We start from the raw sequence: 20,369 nt of genomic DNA, 5'->3' as shown, positions 1-20,369 counted from the left end.
TGATGATTTGGTCTTTTGGAGTTTTTTTTTTATTTTTGAACTTTTTTTTAAATTTTTTCAAAACTATTTACAGGCACATTATACAAAAAAAAAATCACAACAAACTATTAATATCTATCTAAACGTCAATGACAATTCCAGGGCCGTGAGTTGAGCTGAGGGTGGTCTGGCCAAGAACAATAGGTCGCTTGGATTGGATTTTGTTTGCGGTTTCTCGAACAGTATCGATAGCCACAATCAAATTCTTGACAATCTCGGCATCAGTGAAGTAGGCCTTAGCGACAGGTAAAGAAACAGTGGCGATGGAGCGCTGGCGAAAATCAATGACACCGATGGAATCGCCAATGAGCTTAACAATATCGTTAGAGACAGTGCCTCTACGGGCAGAGGGCATGAGGCCCTTGGGACCCAAAACACGGGCAATAGGGCCAAGCTTTGCAAGGATATCAGGGGTAGCTAAAGCCTTGTTGAAATCAATAACACCGTTCTTGACCTGCTCAATAAGATCCTCACCTCCAACAACAGCGGCACCAGCCTCCTTGGCAGCAGCAGCAAGTTCGGGATTAAGGGTAAAGACAGCAATGCGTTGGTCAGTGTCAAGACCCTTTGGCAGGCGAACGGAACCAGCAAGGGCTTGAACACCATTGTCAGCAATGACGCGAACAGTCATAGTAAGAGTGGTAGACTCAGCGGGGTGACCAACTTCAGCAGCACGCAGGTATCTAATAGCAGTGGCAGTGTCAAGGAAAAGTTGTGTGTCCAGTGCACGCTTAGCTTCAAGACGCAGACGTGCCATGCGCTTCTGTTCCTTGCGCTTGATCTGGGCCTGAGCAAGAGCACGCTCACGTTGAGCAGCAATTTGCTTAGAAGAAGCCTTGTTGCCAGAGGAGGCGGCAGCAGCAGCGGCAGGCTTGGCGTAAGCTCTAACAAGAGTAGGTGCAATTGTCTGAGGTTTCAGGGCACGAGCAGCCATGCACTGCAAAACTGGCAGAGACGCGGAGGATCGGAAGGACATGCTGGGGATGATGTGGTTGTGTATGAAATTGGAAAGGCGATGGAATCGTCTTTTGTTTGGTTGGAGGGAAATATTTTAATGGTGGTTGGGAAAATTTTCAAAAAAATCAAGTGTGAAATTTAAAAGAGGGTTAGGGCAACAATTTTTTTATTAGGTCTATGTACAAACAGAAAAAAAAAGCGGGTTTTTGGAAGATCCGACCGGGACGCGTCAGAACGCAGTCCTATAAAGAGTTATTAAAAGTTATTAGTGAGAAAGGAACCAGCGGCCCTTGGTCTTTCTGCGGGCAAGAACTTTGCGACCACCACGAGTCTTGAGGCGAGCAAGGAAACCGTTAATACGTTTGCGCTTAAGGGTCGACGGCTGGTAAGTATTACCACGAGCCTTCCAACGGCGCTGATCTAAAAGATCAGGAAGAGCAGGCAACAGAAGAGGGTTTGGTTGAGCAAGTGGTGATACAAGAGCAGCGGTAGGAGAGCCGGGTGTCATACGGGCACGAAGAGCCGTCAGAGGATTGCTCTGCGCAGCAAGCAATGTAAGAGGACGACTTTGAATTTGAAAATAAACACAAATATTAATAAAATTGAAAAAGCTGACTTCAACACCTTAAAAAAAAACTTACCTAGCAACGCCAGAGGCGACCACACGCATGGCGGGTCTGATAGCAGCAAATCGGGACAACATGACGGGACGAGTTTTTGTGGGATGTTGAAGAAAGCTATTTGGTGGTGGTGGAGACATCGCATATCAAATTTTGATATGTGCGGCTGTATGATCCGGGTAACTAAAAATTTTCCCAAATATGAAATTTTTAAAAAAACAGAAATTATTAGCATTAAGCTCTCCAAACAACATCTCAACAGGCAATCCCAGTCAAGTCCAACAATGTCTGCAGCAACAACACCTAGAATTGCAGCACTTCAGCCTGCAGCTGTCTATGTCAAGTCTGCCACTTGTTTGTCGAATGAAGCTGCCGCTAAGTTTCTTGCTGCATACATTGAAACCTCTAAGGATCTGATCAATGTCGCAGCCAACACTGCTTTGCGTTCTGAAAATGCGGTAGCAGCAGCGGCAGCGGCAGCTGCCTCCTCTGCAGTCCCATCAGCAGCTAAAAATGGGTTTGTGGATGTATTGGCTGCCGAGATGGCTCAAAATGAGAAAATTATTGCACAACTTCAACGAGTCGAGCGCACTCTGCATAATTACTCAGAGTCTGCCACACCTGTTGTTTTCGAGTCTACAACTACTTCTTCAGTGACCACTCAGAAAATCTCAGCTGATGAGCCGGCAGATGATGCGGAGATCAGCAAAGAAGAGCGCAAGCGTCTTAAGAAGGAACGCAAGAAAGCTGAACGCAAATCTAAATTAGCTAAAAACGAGGCAGCTGCTGCCGAGTAAAATTCCTAGCCATGTTTTATTTCATAGATATTTTAATGACGATAATGACCCCCTTATAGTATTTTTTAAATTAATTATTTTGTATTAAATTTATATTAAATTTTTTGTCTTTTTTTCAATTATTTTTGTCTTTAGTTCTGAGTTGCAGTTTTTTTTTTTTTTTTTTTTTTCTTACTCTTTGCAACCAAAAATGTCTACTGGTGCCATAGATAAGGAGCAAGAGTTCGTTCACGACGTTTATGAGCAAATAGCGTCTCATTTTTCGGACACCCGCTACAAACCATGGCCAGTTGTTGAAACATTTTTGAAATCTTTACCCCCTGGTTCGATTGGTCTTGACGTCGGCTGTGGTAACGGCAAGTACCTCAGCGTGAACAAATCTGTTGTCATTCTTGGCTCTGACCGGTCTTCCAACCTTGTTGATATTGCGTTTAATAAACATGTCAATACTTCTTCTGGTATAGATGTGATGGTGGCAGATGGCCTTTCATTGCCGTTTCCTCACGATTCTTTTGACTTTGCTATATCCATTGCCGTCATACATCACTTTAGCACTCCAGAACGCCGCATAGAAGCTGTACGCGAGATCCTGCTTCGACTTAAACCAGAATCACATTCAAAAGCGCTTATTCATGTTTGGGCTCTTGAACAAGAGTCATCGCGTCGTGGATATCATGAAGGAATGGATCAGGACGTTATGGTACCTTGGGTCACTAAGCAAGCTCAGAAAAAGAAGAAAAATACCAAAACCGTCGAATCAGAAAACCTTAACGAAAAAATAGGAAGTGAACCTCAAGAAGTTGTCAGACACAGGTATTACCATTTATATAAAAAGGGAGAGCTGGAAAAAGATGTCGATTTGGCTGGCGGAAAAGTCATAGAGTCAGGCTACTCGCGCGACAATTGGTATGCTATAATTTCTAGAGATGTGCTATAATACCATAATTTTTTTATTTACTTGGTGATAATTCCACATGTTTCTTGAATCATTAACGGTAAACTATTACATTCAAATACTATAATACCTTTACTTAAACAAGCGCTCAGCAACTTCGGTAGCTGATTCAAACTTGAAATCACTTCCCGTTACTTCTTCGTAATTAGGGGTCAAGTTGGTAAAACCTTGAGAAAAAAGAGCAATCAAAACGGCCCCGAACTCATTCATATCTTTGGCATATCCAGTATCAACAATTTTGTCAGTGACACTCAAAATATCTTCTGCAGGTTTCTCCACGTACTCGACCTTAGTACTTTTAATCTTTTCGTAGATCTCTGCAAGTTTTTTTCCATTAATTGTATCACCACGCAAAACAACCTGATCAGGAATCTCATCTTCATCAAGAGACTTGCTTACAATAGCTGCGATTGCGCGCCCGACGTCAGGTAAACTGGTAGTTGTGTAATCAGCATCAGGAGAATATACCTCGATTCGAGAATCGCTAACAAAACCACCAAGACCAGGGATTGTAAATGCAAATTCAGTGAATAATCCATTGAACACAGCTACAGTCTTGTAAGACTTGGTTAGGGCATGTTCTCTGGCAGACAATTTAACACCAAAAATTGGTGCATATTTGCCAAGTTTTTCTTTGGTGGTCTTGACGCCAAATTCAGAGGGGATGTATAACTTGACACTTCCAGCATCTGCAGCAGCATCTGTAATTTGATTGTGAGAAAACCCGTAGACACCAACAAGGTTGACAACAGCAGTCGCTCCAGTGAAGGGCTTAGCAAGGCCCTCTCCACTTAAAATGTCAGCCTTGTAGATATCAAATAGCTCTGGGGAAGCGGCAACTGCTTCAAGAGTTTTGGTCTTTTCAACGTTTCCAGTCACAAGACGAATTGGAAACGAAATTGTATCATTGTAAGCAGGTGACAAGAGAGCAGCAATTAGGTTTTTGGCAAGGACACCATTAGCTCCGACGATGGCAACAACAGGCTTAGACATTATGATATTTGTTTGATTAATCGATAAAGAAAATATGTGGTGATGTTTACAATAAAGATGATAAAGATAATAGTAATAATAGTAATAAAAAAATAGATTTTGAAAAAATTAAGAAAAGGAATGGCTTTATTTTCTTCTATTTATATACAATTTTCTTTTCGGTCTTTTTTTCTGGGCTGAGATTTTCTCCAAAGCAGTTTTGCTGCCTAAAATGGCATTTCCTCGGTGATAACACGGGTTTATTTGTTATCACCGCGGGGTAAATGATACAGTGTTAGGATAATCAGACTGATGTGTACTATAATACACTAATAATTATTAAGTGACCACGGCTTTAGAGAAATTAAATCTCCGATTTCCGTTCATTTCAAATCGCCAAACAGTCGTATTTCATTTAATCAAGATTTTGTTTAGTAAGATATTTGGAATTACACATTATTATTAAGGAATTGCTCAATATTTTCCATTAACAATACGAATTACTTAGCTAAGGATATCAAATTTTAAATAAATAATACAGACTTTAATAAAATGTTGCCTTTAAAAGCCGTCACCACTGAAACAGACAATTCAAAGTAACTGGAAGAAATTTATAAACATTAGATAATGTGATGTCATATGCCCTAGTTAGTACTTTTAATTATCTTCGTTCTATCAATCGACTTGACTATTACAACATTATTATTCTTTTGTATAAAAGCTTGCAGTGGAAAAAAATTACAATAACTTAAAAAGTATGACAACTGTGGGATTTGAACCCACGCCTCTTACGAGATCCGAAAACACTGTAATCAGCGAAGATAACACTTGAGTCGGACGCCTTAGACCAACTCGGCCAAATTGTCACTTTTGTAGAAATAAATGAATGATTCATAATTTGTTTCACATTTAATTTTGTTAACAATGCTAGATTTATTTGTTTATTAACAAGCATACTGGGTTCGATTCCCAGAATACCCCCTTTTTCCTGAGGATGTGTACGGGAGTATACATCTAGACTGAAAACCATAGGCTACCCTGGTTACAGGAATGCCGACTATTCCGTACAGTCTAAATAGCCTGCAGGTGATTGCGGGCCGTATCTCTGGCGGAAGAGATTAAGAAATACATGGGCGTCCGTGAAGATAAGTGGAAATGGGTTGGGAAGGTTTTGGGACCGACAGACTGGTTCTCCCTGTTCCTCGTAAGCTGGCATCAGGGCCCATCTTCCGGGCTACCGGAGACGCACAGAACAGAAACCACCAGTACTAAAAAGGTACAAATGAAAACCGGCAAGTCACATAGTCAGACAATAAAAGGATAGCGCAGATGCTGATGTTATATAGTTCTATAACCCTTGAATAAAAACAAACAAACAAACAATTTATTAACAAGCCCATTAAACATAAAGATTGGATCCCAATCTTTACAGAAACTGGAAAAGAAAAAAATAAATGCAGAGCAATTACTTACATTAGGTCTAACTCTGACTTACGAGCATTAACTACTAAAATTGAAAAGTTTACAAATCGAGATATGGTTACCATTTTGGTTAAAGACATTACAATTGTCAATGTCTATAATCAACCGAAACCATCCAAGAAATACCCTGAGCCACCGGTTTTTGAGTTTCTCAAACGGGAGATCAAGGAACAATACTCAAAGATTGTCATTGCAGGTGATTATAACTTACATCACAAGGAATGGGAGTCAAGGGCAGGTCCGAATACGGAAGCAGATGAAGTTGTTGAGTGGCTACATGAAAATGATATGATGTTAATTACTCCAAGAAATCAAAAAACATACAACAATAGAACCAATATTGATTTGGTTTATGGCTCAGTGGACTTACTTCATAGAATTTCATTTAGTGGAGTGGATGAAAATACACTAAGTGATCACTCAATTGTGGAGTGGGACATCTATATGTCTCAGAGTAAAAACGGGGATGAAGTTTTTACTTCGGTGAAGAGATTGAATATTAAGAATGCAGATTGGGAAAAGTTTGACAAGGAGCTTTCTTCTGCCATTAAAGATTTTAATGTGCATAACAAAACTCTAAAATCAACTGACCAAATTGATGACCAAGCTAAAGTTCTTGAGGAGGTTGTAAAAAGAGCAATGGCAAAGTCGATGAAGGAAGTTAAGGTGATGAAAAAAAAGTCCAAACGCTATTGGAATCAAGAATTAAGGGAGAAGTTAGAAAAAGCGCTAGAAGCTAAGAGGGAAGCCCGTCAAAGGCAACCTTCTTTGGCTTTGAAACGACAAAAAATTGAAGAGGCGAAAAAAGCTAGAAAAATTTTTGACCACAGTTTGCGTGAAGCAAGTACTGAGCAATGGAATAAATATTTGTCTAGTTTAGAAGGAAATGACATTTGGAAGATTTTGAAGTATATTAATCCAAAAAGCAATGATACCATTATACCACAAATTAGAAAAGAAGATGGAACTCTCACTACTACTGTTGACGAAAAAAAGACATGAAATATGGAAGGCACTTCTACCTGAAATTGATCATGGTCTTGATAGAGAGTTTGAAATTGATGACGATTCTCGATGGCCAAAATTAGAGCTTGATGAAGTTGACTCTGCATTGGCTGATACCCCAAATGATAAAGCTCCAGGAGACGATGGAATTACTGGCAAAGTTTTAAAGATGGCATGGCTGAATAAAGACTTTAAGGAAAGGTTTTTCAAGCTTCTCCAAGCTTGTGTGAAGTTTGGATACCACCCAAAAGTCTGGAGACATGGCATTATTGTTGTTATACCTAAACCTAAGAAACCTGACTATTCAAAGCCAAGAGCATACCGACCAATTTCCTTACTTAAGATTCCATCTAAAGTACTGGAAAAAATTATACAAAAAGAATGACCAAGCTTACAACACACTTACTTCCACCAGAGCAATATGGGGGAAGACAAGGTTATTGTGCTACTGATGCTGTTTTGGAACTTGTCCAAAGAATTGAAACTAGTAAAGAAAAAATTTCAGCTATGCTCATTGATATTCAAGGAGCTTTTGATAATGTTAACAGAAATATATTGGCAGACACAATGGAGGATATGAAGCTACCCAAAGCACTTATAAACTGGACGTACCAATTTGTAAGTGAAAGAGAAGCTAGTATGCTCATGGACCGAAGAAAAGGATCAGTGCAAAAAATTAGTACTGGAATTCCGCAAGGCTCACCTATTTCACCACTACTTTTTTTGATATATTCCACACCAATGTATCATGCCATTAAAGAATGGGGTGGAACTCCTTTTGGCTTTATTGATGATGTGACTATTACTGTTGAAGGTAAAATTGAAGAAAATACCAAAAGCTTAAGCAACATATTAGAAAAATGTTGTAATTGGGCTAAATCAAGAATGACCAAAATTGATTTGGGTGATAAATTGGGTTTTATTCATTTTACAAAAAATGGGAAACCTAAAGATGAGAAAGTGCAACTTACTTTACCTAATGGAAAACTTCGTGAACCCCAGAAGGAAGTTAAATTGCTTGGAATTACTTTGAACAATCTGCTTGATTTTAAATCTCATATTTTGAATAAAATTAATAAAGCAAGAAAAGCTGTTGGTGCTATTTGGCATCTTGGTGGCGTGCAAAAAGGTATGCGAGGGTCTGCAGTCAGATCACTGTATATTGCTTGCGTGAGACCAATTGTTGAATATGGCTTAGAAATTTGGCATCATAAAATCTTGAAAGGAGAAATCCACAAGTTGGAAGTAATGCAGAACATGGCTTTAAGAAGAATTGTTGGTGCTTATCGCACAACTCCTATTGCGGTATTACAAAAGGAAGCTGGTATAATGCCATATAGTATTAGGCTAAAATTTATGGTGGCACGAAAAGCTATTCGTTTACACCTAAATATTAGCAAAACTAATCCTATTAATGGTCATTTGTTAACATTGATTGAGAAATCTCCAATTGCAAAGCTAACCACGCTTTACATGTTGGCGAAAGATGATAGAGACTATATGATTAAAAAGGATGAAAAACGAAAATGCAAGAGGGTTGAACCTCTTACACTGAAGCAACAACAAAATCAGACAATTGGAATTTTGAAGAAACAAGCAATGGAAGAATGGCAAGAAATGTATTGGAACAGCAGTAAGGATCTGTGGTATCATAATATCACAGTGGAGTCGAAATGTACTGATAATCTTTCCAAAATGGTTACGGGAGTGATCATGAAGAAAGATAGTCGAAGGATTTTGAGTAACCTTACTCATTTTTGCACAGGCAATGGCAACTTTGGCGCATGGTTTAAAAGTGTCAAAATTGAAACCCACAGTATGGCGGTTTAGAAACGGACAAATTCACTTTAATATAGTGTTTCTTTTTGGAAGAGTGAAAAGGATTGAAACGGATATACCTAAACGTTAAGGTGGCGACTCTTTTAAACAGTCTAATTGGTTTTCAAGTAACTGCAAGCTCTATCTTTGCTTAGAGGTATTAAGAAATAAAATTATAGCATTGATGAAGACAAATGAAGATAATTTGGGAAGATCTGGTTTTTGACCCCCGGTTTTTAGTAAGCTGGCATCTGCACTTATTTTAAGATTTTTTGTGATGAAATTTTGCAGTCAAATTAAAAATATATTTTGAAACTAGAGCATTCCCTAATATGAGCGTGGGTAAGGTTGGTGCTGAAATTATATACTTTTATCCTTTGAATAAAAATGAAACAAATGTTTTTAAAAATGCCTTTTTATGTTTTAGTGGATTTACTTAATAAAAATTTGACTTCTAGTCTACTGTTATCTCAACTAATCATAGGCTTGTCTGTGGTATGCTTTGCACTGTTTGTGAGATAATAATCATCTGTATTCTGAATCCAAACTTCTCTTCCATTATCCCTCTTTAAGAAAAAAGCTATTTAAACTATCAATCTAAAATAACCTGTATATTAATGTGTTAAAGAATACACAATAGTTTGTGCAATAAAGCTTGAATAAAAACTAACCAACAATCAAAAAAAAAAAAAAAAAAAAAAAAGCAAACAGACAAGTTCTCGTGTTGTGCATATATTTGATAATAAATTGAGTATGTTTAAACCAAAAAGATAATTATCTTCATTATTGTTGCCAAGAACGATTCAACAGCTTTTTGATAGTTAAACTTTAAAATTAGGTTAGTTTGCAATAAGGTAGGTTTATTACTAACCCTTGTATGTCGGTAAAATGGACTTTTAAATAATGTTTAATATTATGAGCTTGTTTTATGGTATTTTCGACAAACGCAACGAAATAAGAAAGTCGAACGATTTTTCAGAGCCCGTTTTAATTTTTTTTAAGCTTAATTTGAGTTCCTGAAAATCATTTTTTTTAGATTGTGTCCAAAACGTCTTTTTTGGATAGAGAAGAAATCACACCATTTTTTATTGCTTCTTTTTCCCCCTTATTCTATTTGACATAATTAGAAGCAAAATGTTGTTCCACGCACTTCTTTCAAAAAAGAATACCCAGATCACTTCGAAAAGCTGTTTTTATACAACCTGATGTATGGTGGGTTTGTAAAATATTAAATTTATTTTCACATTTCTTATGATAAATGTGAAAGAAATACCAATTAACAAGCAAACATAAGACCTTTTGGTTTTTGAGTTACAATAATATTGCTCAATATTGGCGGTTAACCGGTTAAATTATACTTAACCAATAGAAGAATATAAACTAAAACGTGACTTGTATCTTTTTTTAATTAATCACAATAATGTGATGAAAAATTTGGAAAGCTTTTGTTTAAAAAAAAAACCCTCAGCATAGCTTTTCTTTTTTTCTTTTCTGAAGTTCATTTCAACCTTTGCTATTATCGGATTTTGCCAATACCGACAACTAATATTAAACCAAGCTTATTGTTTTTTTGTCGTTTTTGGTGAAGATTCTTTGTTTAATATCTGCATAAACTTCGGTTGCATTCAAATAGACTTGCATTGTTTCCAAGTTTGATGAAAAAGGTAACAAGCTGGTTATAAATTTCCAAAAATAATTAGCCACTTATATCTACTTGCATAATTGATATAATGTACACATTGGTGAGTGCTATTAAATCAGTAATTTAGATCTTAAAAGTTTAATAAATAATATTCAATTATCTGCACTTTCCCCCTTTAAATACCATATTTTATTACTATGTTCAGATTTTAAGCACATCATGACAAAAAATTGAATCGAGATATGCAGCTTCCAGTGGCTTAAGATATAAAGAGTTGCTATTATTAACACTCATAGCTATGCAAAGAAAAAGGTACTTGTCCACACCTACTGTACATTTAAATTCTCTCAAGCCAAACTAATGAGTACTCAAAAAATGAAAATATATATATTGTTCAATATTGGATTTCAACCAGATTAAATTCAATCAAAACTGATTAAATCTGTGTATATTTTGTTAAACTTAGATTTTTTTTTTGAATAGATGATATCCTACTATCGATAGTAGGATATATTGAAACTTTATATAAGGTTTTAAAAAAATGTTAAGCATACATTATGAACTTATCGTGAGCTGGGCAAGTTGCTCTTACTCAAATAAAATTATCCGCATGACAATACGTTCTAGTATAAGATTCATTGTATTATTAATTATATTATTATCAATCTACGTTTATTGTTTTTTTTTTCAATAATCTATTTTCAATAGAAAGAACCAAAATAAAAAGTAAAGTTTACAGAATTAGTGGACTTAATGACCATAAAAACCACAAAAATAGTGTTTCGAAATTAATTTTAAAGGCTGGGATACTGAATTAGTTTCAACAATAAAAATTTGGGCTGATTCAAAACCGATAAAATTATTCTTCTAAGAAACAATATAATTATATAAAGCAAATGTCTATTCCTTGGAATTATAAGAGATTTTATTTTAACACTGTTTACTGCGTTAACTTTTAAATAACCAGTTATACACATGTTAGGGAAGTTATTGGTATATAACAATAAATTGAACATCGCCACAAGTTGTAAAAAAATTAATAAAATAATGGACCCTAAGAACAAAATTTTTTATTTAATTTAAGGTTGATCCATTACGGCTGATAAAAAAATTCATAATTAACTAACTCTCAAAATTTGCAATATATTCCCAAATATTCATAATAGAATTACGTATACTTGGCTATGTGAAGTTTTTCAGGGTCTAAATTAATCATTGCATTTATAATCGGATATAGATTAGGGCAAATAAACCCTCATAATCATATTCAACATTTTTAATACGTGTTGGAATATTTAAATGCAACAAAAATAAAAAAAATAATGATGTAATAGAGAAATAATTTAAATAGGCAAACTTTTCTGTTATTAAAGTTAATATGATACTTAATCGAAATATGAATGAGCCTCAAACCTAAAAAACTAAATTTATATTGAAGGATAAATTTTTTTAAACAATCAAAAAATGGAATGTAACTATATTTTGATAATATCTAATATCAACAAGATTTTGGAAAAATATAAACATAAATATGATAATTTTCAAATCAATTAAATATCAAATTCAAGTATTTGAATTCATTTTAAAATAATTCTAGTAGTGACTGAAAAGGATGGAATTAAGAATTCTTAAAATTTTTATTTAAAGTTCTTAGCTTATACAAATTACTCAATATTTACATTGTTTTCATTCGATCTTTTGGAGGTGTGTACTACTAAAATCGGAGATATCTTTTGACTTCCCTTGTTAAAGAGTAGAAAATCAAAAAACCATAAGATATAAAATAATCTCAATAATATGAACATAAAGTCAAAAGTTGTAAACATGATCCATGAAATTATCTTCACGAAAAATTAATAATCATAATGTATTTTGAGACATACAAGGCTTGCTTAAGGACAACTTATTGATCTATCAATAGGTAATTTAGTTATAACTAAATTGGTAATTACCAATATCTAATGTATAAACTAGTCAATTTTTTTTTCTTTTTAATAGTTTAAATTTGGAGGTCATTAGAAGAGGATAATACAGATATTGTAAATCAAAAAAATAAAATAAACGAGAGATGCATACTACACACACTTTGGTGTTTTTTCAAGCATATTTGAATAACAGTTTTAAAAAATCGGCTAATAATTTCGCCTATTTCAATAAAAGATATGGTGGTTAACATTTGAATAAACAAAACCACCTCGGTTTAATAACCAATAAAGGATTATAATATAAAAATATTTAAGCTGAAAAAAAGGTTAACTTTTATACATTAATAACTACATAGAGATTTTTATGAAATTTAAAGGAGAGTGTCGAGGAGGCTGATAATGGAGTTAAGAAGGTTAGAAACGCCATCACCAAGACCAGCCGAACCAAGGACAGTGGAAAGGTTGTTAAGAGTACCACGGAGCGAAGTAATGATATTAATGAGGGAAGAGTCAAGGGTTTTGCCAGAAAGACTCTTGACAAGCTGGTTAACAATAGTGAGAAGAGCTTGAAGAAGAGTTTTGAGACCAGTAGTAAGAAGGAGCTTGTTAAGAGCACCAGCGAGACCAGTTCCAACAACGACGCCAGTAAGAGAATCAACAAGCTTGACAAGAACAGTGGTGATGTTGGTAAGAAGGTCACCAACAGCGGCAAGAGTGCCGTTAAGGTTAAGAGTGAGAAGAGAAGTAAGAGCATCATTAAGGAAGGAAACAATGGCACCGAGAAGAGTAGAAAGGAAACCCAAATCCAAAAGTTGGGCAGGAGCGGCATTGGCGTCTCTCTTCTCAACACCAGTGTAGGGAGCAAGAAGCTCATCAGCAGTGGGAGGAGCGGCAGCAATGGCTTTGGCTTCAGGAGCGGCAGCAGGAGCAGGAGCGGCAGCAACAAGGGCAGCAAGAGCAGAAAAAAGGGTAACAGACTTGATGGAAACCATTTTGGATATTTGTGATTTTGTGATTATATTTTTGTATGAGTATTAAACTTTTGTTAAAATTTAAATGATGAGAAAAAGGAGAAAAAAAAAAGGACCGAATAAGAAGAATATCAAACTCTTTTTATAATGATTTAAAAATATATTTTAAATAAAAATTATAGAATAATCCTCTCTGAAAACCAACTAAAATCAATTGAAATTCCATTTTAGTGTATTTAAATAATTTGAGTAAAAATAAATTATGACAATTGAAAATATATCCAAATTAGGAATACACTATTTTTTATACATAAGGATAACCATAGTAATTAAAATTAAAAATAAAAATAAAAATAAAAATAAAATACAGGGGAAATCTTTATTAAGCAAAAATAGTTGATTAAAAGCATAATTTAAAAAATATATTTATTTTAAAATCAAGTACTAATTGATTTTAAAAAAAAGATTAACCCAATAAAAAAATAAAAGAAAGTTCAAGTATAAAATAAAGTTATTGAATTTATCAAATTAGGGTTTAACTAGCTGTTTATTTCATACTATATTCTTACCAACGAACTGTTAATAATCTACGATTGTTATCAAATATTTTAAATAATATATATAGTTAACATATGTTAATTCTAGAGGGTATTTATTAAAAATATTAAATAATTGATTACAGTTACTAAATATTCTAAATGACAACAGGTTTAATAAATAGTAAAACAAAAATTATTTATTAGATTTATTTAATATCCATACACATAAAACTGTTTTTTTAAGAGAAAGTAATTGCTAAAGTAATAATCTAATAAAGTTGCTATTTTAGAGCATCACAATAAGAATAAAAAAAATACAAAGAATTATAGATGTTCATAAAATGTGTATCCAGAAAGAATATTATCCAGAATATTCATTAATATTCATTAAAGTTTTGAAAATAGAATCAAATAACTTATCTTTATATATAATAGAACCATTTAATAGTTGACTTTTTAACCAAGCTTGTTTTCCTTCTTCTTTAACCAAACCTCTATAAAAGTAAGGGCTAGGAGAGCTCAAAAAGTTACGGGAAACTGAAATATTGGTTAGGACAATCTATATCGTGTTATAGCATATTGTAACTTGCCGCTAATGCAATTTATGTGATACCAATAAATAATATTATTGCCATACAACAATAAAGAAGAATATTATGTTATGTAGGAGCATTATAAGTAAACAGTCATAATCTTAACCCTAGAAAAAGAATAAATACATATTGCATCAAGAAATCATATTAAAATTATTTGTTTGGTGGCTTTAAAAAGATAGCAAAATACAGCTGAATTATAAATTTTTTCAAATTAAAACAAATAAGTTTATTTCATTATACACGTAAACACATTAAATACACATTAAAGAACACTCATTAATTTAAAGGAGAGTGTTAAGAAGGGTGACAATGGAAGTGATGATGTTAGTAACACCGTCACCAAGACCAGCAGATCCAAGAACAGTGGAAAGGTTGTTAAGAGTATCACGAAGAGAAGTGATAACATTGATAAGAGTGGTAGAAAGAGTCTTACCAGTAAGGTCAGAAACAAGCTGGTTGACAATGGTAAGAAGGAGGTTAAGAAGAGTCTTAAGACCAGTCTTGATAAGAAGGGAGTTGAGGGTAGCAGCAAGACCAGTACCAATAGTGACACCAGTAAGAGTGTTAACAAGCTGAGTGACGACAGTGGTGATGTTGGTAAGAAGGTCACCAACAGCGCTCAATTCACCATCCAGGTTGAGGGTGCCAAGGTTATAAAGAGTTGAGGTGAGGAAAGAAGTAATAGAGAGGAGGAGGGTGGTGACAGCAGAGAGGTTAAGACCGAGGGCAGGAGCGGCCTCACGCTTAGCAAGCTCGGGAGCGTAAGGAGCAAGGATCTCCTCAGCAGTGAGAGCCTTAGAATCCTGAGCAACAGGAGCAGCAGCAACAAAAGCGGCAAGGACAGAGAAGAGAGTAACAGACTTGATGGCGACCATTTTTATATATATATATATATTGTCAAGATTGATTGATTATTGAATAATTAAATAAAAGAAATAAAGAAAAAAAAGTAAGGGGAAATACACCGCTATTTATATTTGTCTGAAAGGATTAAAATAAAAAAAGATGTCTCTAACAAAGTGAATAATTTCGGATATATATCATATATATGCATATCTATTGTTAATAGCCGCCTTTGTTATACACTTTTAAATAAATTTCCTCTTCTAAGTACGGATATTTTTTTTTAAGATTATTTTTGTAACTATTTATTTTGGAATAGTGCAGGTAACAAATTCGTATTGCTACAGCAAAGAAAATTCTAGGTTACAAGAAAAATAATTTATTCAAATTTTCTATATGCATAATTGCAAAATATTCTTTTAAAAGAAAAGAAAATAATTAGAAGTTATAGTCAAATAATGAACTCGTCAATGATAAGTTAAAACTTTCCGAACAAATATTGTAGTTTGAATAACCATCTGTATCAATAATAGCGAAAAAGTCAAAGTTTAGTGGCCATCTTTCGCTCTTTCCATAATTTGTTTTCATATAAATATGAGTATTAAATATATTATGTCACCATCTATTATAGTTTTTTTAGAAGGTGAATTCGAAAACCATATATATGGAAAAGCCATATATAGCTTTTAGCAGTTGTATTCTTAAAAAACGTTGATTATGGGTTAAAATAATTTACTGGAATCACAGCTATTAGCATTAAATAGGTTTTTCAAGTAATAATCTGTATTTCCGAGTATTTCAAGTACAATTTTCAATAATATTAAGAAAGAATAACAATAGTTTTAATTTAAGTAGGGTCATACTTATATCAGCATAAAACAATAGTTAAAACATGCTCTTTAAAAAATAAACTTGAGATAAAATAACTGCTTAAATTTGCCCATTACGTATACCAATTGATTATCTAACTAGTTAATTTATTAGACATAAATACAAAAAGATTGAATTAAACTATTTAATTATCTAATTTTTTAAACTAATAACTCAGACAATGCATTTAAAGGAGAGTGTTAAGAAGGTTGACAATGGAAGTGATGATGCTAGTAACACCGTCACCAAGACCAGCAGATCCAAGAACAGTGGAAAGGTTGTTAAGAGTATCACGAAGAGAAGTGATAACATTGATAAGAGTAGTAGAAAGAGTCTTACCAGTGAGCTCAGAAACAAGCTGGTTGACAATGGTAAGAAGGAGGTTAAGAAGAGTCTTAAGACCAGTGTTGATAAGAAGAGTGTTGAGGGTAGCAGCAAGACCAGTACCAACAGTGACACCAGTAAGAGTGTTAACAAGCTGAGTGACGACAGTGGTGATGTTGGTCAGAAGGTCACCAACAGCGCTCAATTCACCATCCAGGTTGAGGGTGCCAAGGTTGACAAGAGTTGAGGTGAGGAAAGAAGTAATAGAGAGGAGGAGGGTGGTGACAGCAGAGAGGTTAAGAACGCTGGCAGGAGCGGCCTCACGCTTAGCAAGCTCGGGAGCGTAAGGAGCAAGGATCTCCTCAGCAGTGAGAGCCTTAGAATCCTGAGCAGCAGGAGCAGCAGCAACAAGGGCAGCAAGAACAGAGAAGAGAGTAACAGACTTGATAGCAACCATTTTTTTTAAATTGTCGGGTGTTTTTTATGAAAAATAAACAATATTGAAGAGTATATAGAGTAAGTAATATTTATGAGTATACAAAAAAAAAAACTATGAAGTGGGAGATTTGGTTGGTATTTATATTTTCAGGATTTGTATTCTCTGTAAAAGAAAGAAATTTAACAATAAAAATTAATTTAAAATTATAAGGGAAATAATAAAACAAATTATTCTTAAGAATGGAAAAATGACAAATTGATTTTTTCCATATGAACCTCTATTGAACGGTAAATCAATAGCAAAAAGATATTTGTAACCAATTCAAGAATTTCTTTTTTATAATTTGTATATAATAACTAAGTAACACCTTTCTATGAACAATTCTGATGTAATATTAATAACTCATATTATTCAAAATAATTAAAAACAATTAAAAGAAGCCTTTTAAAAATATGATTTTTCCATAATTTTTAAAAGAATAATGTAATTACATTAATTATAATTAATGATAGAAAATATATTAAAATTATACTATAATATAGATTTAAAAACATTTCAAACATAGCGGTTTACTTTCTTTTAAATATTTTCGTAAAAAAACATGTTCACATTTTTTAAAAGACTATTTTCTATGATTCTTAAAATTTATATAATTTTTTTAAAATCGTAAAAGGTATTTAAGATAATCAATACCTCATAAATTGTTAACTATGACAATATATCACATTAAGAACAAATAATTACTACCTGTTATTTTTTTCAAAGATGATATCTGAAGAATAATATTTTTATTCCATATTCATTTTTAAAATTGGACTGTTGTCATCAACCACGTTTTTTGGAAAATACTTTTAGTTTACATAAGTACGAAATTAGAACAATAAAACTTCTGAATAAATGGGGGAATTTCTAGAATAAAAACAAACAATATAGGAATTTCTAATATATATTAATTATATACTTTATCAACTGATATTTGCAGATATTAAAGAAAAAGAAAGAAAAAACGAGAAGTAATAGAATTTTTTGGTACAACTGAAAAGGGTATTTTTTTGCCAGTGAAGTATAACGAATTCGACTCAAAAGTAAAGCCGACACTTCCGTTCAGATTAATTAGCCTGAAGCTGGCTATAGTTTATGTTTTTGATGAAGTAGATTAATAAATTCACTGGCGACAATACCTACATAAATAGAATAGATTTGAAAATGACGAGTTGGTTTACTCTGCTTCTCTAAAGCTTAGTATAGAGTCCAATATTCCAGACAATAGGAGCCTCACAGTTCAAAAAAAACTTGTATTGGATTTGTATTTATGTCAGACGGTGGCTAACCAAATTTAGGCAATTGAAAAGATAAAGTTCATCATGACGTTATAAATTTATATATTTATATTTTTCAGCCATTGAATTAAAACAAACAAGTAGATAAGAGCAATGATTCTCTATATACAAACAAGGGTAATAAAATAATCTGTAACATCGGGAAAAGTAGCAACCTCTTATTTTCAAAACAAGAATTTTAAAATTAAGTTAAATGAAATGGAAGAGAAATCAGAACAATTTTTAAAGAAATTCATTATAGGTCATAAAATTACATCATTATATACGTAGTCATTATTTTAAAGAAGGGTGTTGAGAAGGTTAACAATGGAAGTGATGATGCTAGTAACACCGTCACCAAGACCAGCAGATCCAAGAACAGTGGAAAGGTTGTTAAGAGTATCACGAAGAGAAGTGATAACATTGATAAGAGTGGTAGAAAGAGTCTTACCAGTGAGCTCAGAAACAAGCTGGTTGACAATGGTAAGAAGGAGGTTAAGAAGAGTCTTAAGTCCAGTCTTGATAAGAAGGGTGTTGAGAGTAGCAGCAAGACCAGTGCCAACAGTGACACCAGTAAGAGTGTTAACAAGCTGAGTGACGACAGTGGTGATGTTGGTAAGAAGGTCACCAACAGCGCTCAATTCACCATCCAGGTTGAGGGTGCCAAGGTTGACAAGAGTTGAGGTGAGGAAAGAAGTAATAGAGAGGAGGAGGGTGGTGACAGCAGAGAGGTTAAGAACGCTGGCAGGAGCGGCCTCACGCTTAGCAAGCTCGGGAGCGTAAGGAGCAAGGATCTCCTCAGCAGTGAGAGCCTTAGAATCCTGAGCAACAGGAGCAGCAGCAACAAAGGCGGCAAGGACAGAGAAGAGAGTGACAGACTTGATGGCAACCATTTTGAATATGCTTCGAAGTTTATTAAGTAAAACTAAATGTGATTTAGGATTTGATTTAAAAGATGTATTTGATAACTAAAAAAATAAGATTTCAAAATAGAAAACCATAGCCCTATTTATACTATTTTTTTTTAACAATATAGGAATAATTCTATTAATAATCAAAATATAGGTTTGCAAAATAATAAATCTCTAAACCTATTTTTTGAAATTAAAGAATAAAAAAGAACATCGATTTGTCTCGATATCCAGAGCCATATTTCCATTTTTCTGGAACTTAACGTGACATCGTAACCTAAGTGTATTCCATTGTCGTTGTCTTTCAATTAAACCACCATGCATTCTTTTCTATTCTTAACCGCCCTTCAAGTAACTTACCATGGAGAAATTTTTTCGGTTGAGTAATCCGATATTAATAGTAGCACCACATATCGGGTTAGAAGTAATCATGATATTGTTCGATTATTCCGAACATAATTTACCTTGAAAGTTCTTGTTATATCTACTCTTTTGAATAAAGGATTAATATTACTTTTTTCTATTAGAAAAATAAAATATCTGATAGAACACTTATAAGTGTTCTATCAGACTACATAGCGTAATTTTGCTATGTAGTAAAACATCATTTAACTAGTTATCACATTTAGATATTAAATTGTGAATAATGAAAAAGAAATGAAAGCCGTAAAATTTAAAAATAAAAAATAAAAATAGATTTTTAACATATTATAACTAACCAATATTTAAAAGTGTTTGGAAACTAATTAGAGTTTTCGCAAACTCAATATTAACCTGGTGTAAATTCACATAACTTTTCGCTACAGAATTTGCAATCACTATAATGGTTCAAATAAATTTTTTATTATAAATTAACCTTCTTTGTTTTTATAAATGTATTTTCAAATATTACTATTGTAAACATTGATATAATGATAGATTTATTCAATGAGATTTTAATAACCAAAGGATTATCGCAGTGGATGAATTGATTTAATAAATATAACTATATCAAAATAATATTCATTATAATGAATTAATTACTTTAAATTATTTTAGATAACCAAAGTTCGTTAGTTGGTTAGTTAATTAATTAATTTTTTTAGAACTCCATCATTGTATTTTACAAAAATGATTCTTGTCAGATTGAATAATGGCTTTATTCTCTATAGTGCCCTTAAGCGATGTTAAAAAAATTAGCAAATGATAAATATCCTATATAGGAAGACTTTACTATATTATTCATTACTTTCACCACTATATAGAATGAAAATTAGAAACAATATTTATATAAAATTTGTTTTTTTTTATTTTTAATTACTTTAAATTTTTGAAGTACTAAAAGCTATTTATTCTTTTGACAAAA

The 20,369-nt window shown here is 33.4% G+C and overlaps 11 protein-coding genes across 11 annotated transcripts; 4 read left to right on the top strand and 7 right to left on the bottom strand.

Annotated features, from left to right (window-relative positions):
• Positions 1–118: 118 nt before the first annotated feature.
• SAPINGB_P004650 (mitochondrial 54S ribosomal protein uL1m) lies at positions 119–1,015 on the bottom strand (the record flags this gene model as incomplete). Its single annotated transcript, XM_031999365.1, has 1 exon — positions 119–1,015. The coding sequence occupies one exon, from the start codon at positions 1,013–1,015 to the stop codon at positions 119–121; it is 897 nt and encodes a 298-aa protein (XP_031855256.1).
• A 246-nt stretch (positions 1,016–1,261) lies between these two features.
• SAPINGB_P004649 (mitochondrial 54S ribosomal protein bL34m) lies at positions 1,262–1,699 on the bottom strand (the record flags this gene model as incomplete). The annotated part of the gene is made up of 2 exons (XM_031999364.1): positions 1,262–1,562; positions 1,638–1,699. 2 exons carry the CDS (start codon positions 1,697–1,699, stop codon positions 1,262–1,264), a joined length of 363 nt encoding a protein of 120 aa, XP_031855255.1.
• Positions 1,700–1,900: 201 nt separating this feature from the next.
• SAPINGB_P004648 (uncharacterized protein) lies at positions 1,901–2,413 on the top strand (the record flags this gene model as incomplete). The annotated part of the gene is made up of 1 exon (XM_031999363.1): positions 1,901–2,413. The coding sequence occupies one exon, from the start codon at positions 1,901–1,903 to the stop codon at positions 2,411–2,413; it is 513 nt and encodes a 170-aa protein (XP_031855254.1).
• Positions 2,414–2,603: 190 nt separating this feature from the next.
• On the top strand, positions 2,604–3,350 carry SAPINGB_P004647 (uncharacterized protein; the record flags this gene model as incomplete). Its single annotated transcript, XM_031999362.1, has 1 exon — positions 2,604–3,350. The coding sequence occupies one exon, from the start codon at positions 2,604–2,606 to the stop codon at positions 3,348–3,350; it is 747 nt and encodes a 248-aa protein (XP_031855253.1).
• Positions 3,351–3,440: 90 nt separating this feature from the next.
• On the bottom strand, positions 3,441–4,361 carry SAPINGB_P004646 (uncharacterized protein; the record flags this gene model as incomplete). Its single annotated transcript, XM_031999361.1, has 1 exon — positions 3,441–4,361. The coding sequence occupies one exon, from the start codon at positions 4,359–4,361 to the stop codon at positions 3,441–3,443; it is 921 nt and encodes a 306-aa protein (XP_031855252.1).
• A 1,515-nt stretch (positions 4,362–5,876) lies between these two features.
• On the top strand, positions 5,877–6,824 carry SAPINGB_P004645 (uncharacterized protein; the record flags this gene model as incomplete). Its single annotated transcript, XM_031999360.1, has 1 exon — positions 5,877–6,824. The coding sequence occupies one exon, from the start codon at positions 5,877–5,879 to the stop codon at positions 6,822–6,824; it is 948 nt and encodes a 315-aa protein (XP_031855251.1).
• Positions 6,825–7,208: 384 nt separating this feature from the next.
• On the top strand, positions 7,209–8,657 carry SAPINGB_P004644 (uncharacterized protein; the record flags this gene model as incomplete). The annotated part of the gene is made up of 1 exon (XM_031999359.1): positions 7,209–8,657. One exon carries the CDS (start codon positions 7,209–7,211, stop codon positions 8,655–8,657), a length of 1,449 nt encoding a protein of 482 aa, XP_031855250.1.
• Positions 8,658–12,583: 3,926 nt separating this feature from the next.
• On the bottom strand, positions 12,584–13,204 carry SAPINGB_P004643 (uncharacterized protein; the record flags this gene model as incomplete). Its single annotated transcript, XM_031999358.1, has 1 exon — positions 12,584–13,204. The coding sequence occupies one exon, from the start codon at positions 13,202–13,204 to the stop codon at positions 12,584–12,586; it is 621 nt and encodes a 206-aa protein (XP_031855249.1).
• A 1,395-nt stretch (positions 13,205–14,599) lies between these two features.
• On the bottom strand, positions 14,600–15,193 carry SAPINGB_P004642 (uncharacterized protein; the record flags this gene model as incomplete). Its single annotated transcript, XM_031999357.1, has 1 exon — positions 14,600–15,193. One exon carries the CDS (start codon positions 15,191–15,193, stop codon positions 14,600–14,602), a length of 594 nt encoding a protein of 197 aa, XP_031855248.1.
• A 1,025-nt stretch (positions 15,194–16,218) lies between these two features.
• SAPINGB_P004641 (uncharacterized protein) lies at positions 16,219–16,812 on the bottom strand (the record flags this gene model as incomplete). The annotated part of the gene is made up of 1 exon (XM_031999356.1): positions 16,219–16,812. The coding sequence occupies one exon, from the start codon at positions 16,810–16,812 to the stop codon at positions 16,219–16,221; it is 594 nt and encodes a 197-aa protein (XP_031855247.1).
• A 1,600-nt stretch (positions 16,813–18,412) lies between these two features.
• SAPINGB_P004640 (uncharacterized protein) lies at positions 18,413–19,006 on the bottom strand (the record flags this gene model as incomplete). Its single annotated transcript, XM_031999355.1, has 1 exon — positions 18,413–19,006. The coding sequence occupies one exon, from the start codon at positions 19,004–19,006 to the stop codon at positions 18,413–18,415; it is 594 nt and encodes a 197-aa protein (XP_031855246.1).
• Between the last annotated feature and the right edge of the window lie 1,363 nt (positions 19,007–20,369).

Source organism: Magnusiomyces paraingens, assembly GCF_902498895.1.
Source record: "Magnusiomyces paraingens strain CBS 517.90 genome assembly, contig: contig3, whole genome shotgun sequence".
NCBI lineage: Eukaryota > Fungi > Ascomycota > Dipodascomycetes > Dipodascales > Dipodascaceae > Magnusiomyces > Magnusiomyces paraingens.
The sequence above is the reverse complement of the archived record's forward strand: the minus strand, read 5'-3'. Positions and strand labels throughout refer to the sequence as shown.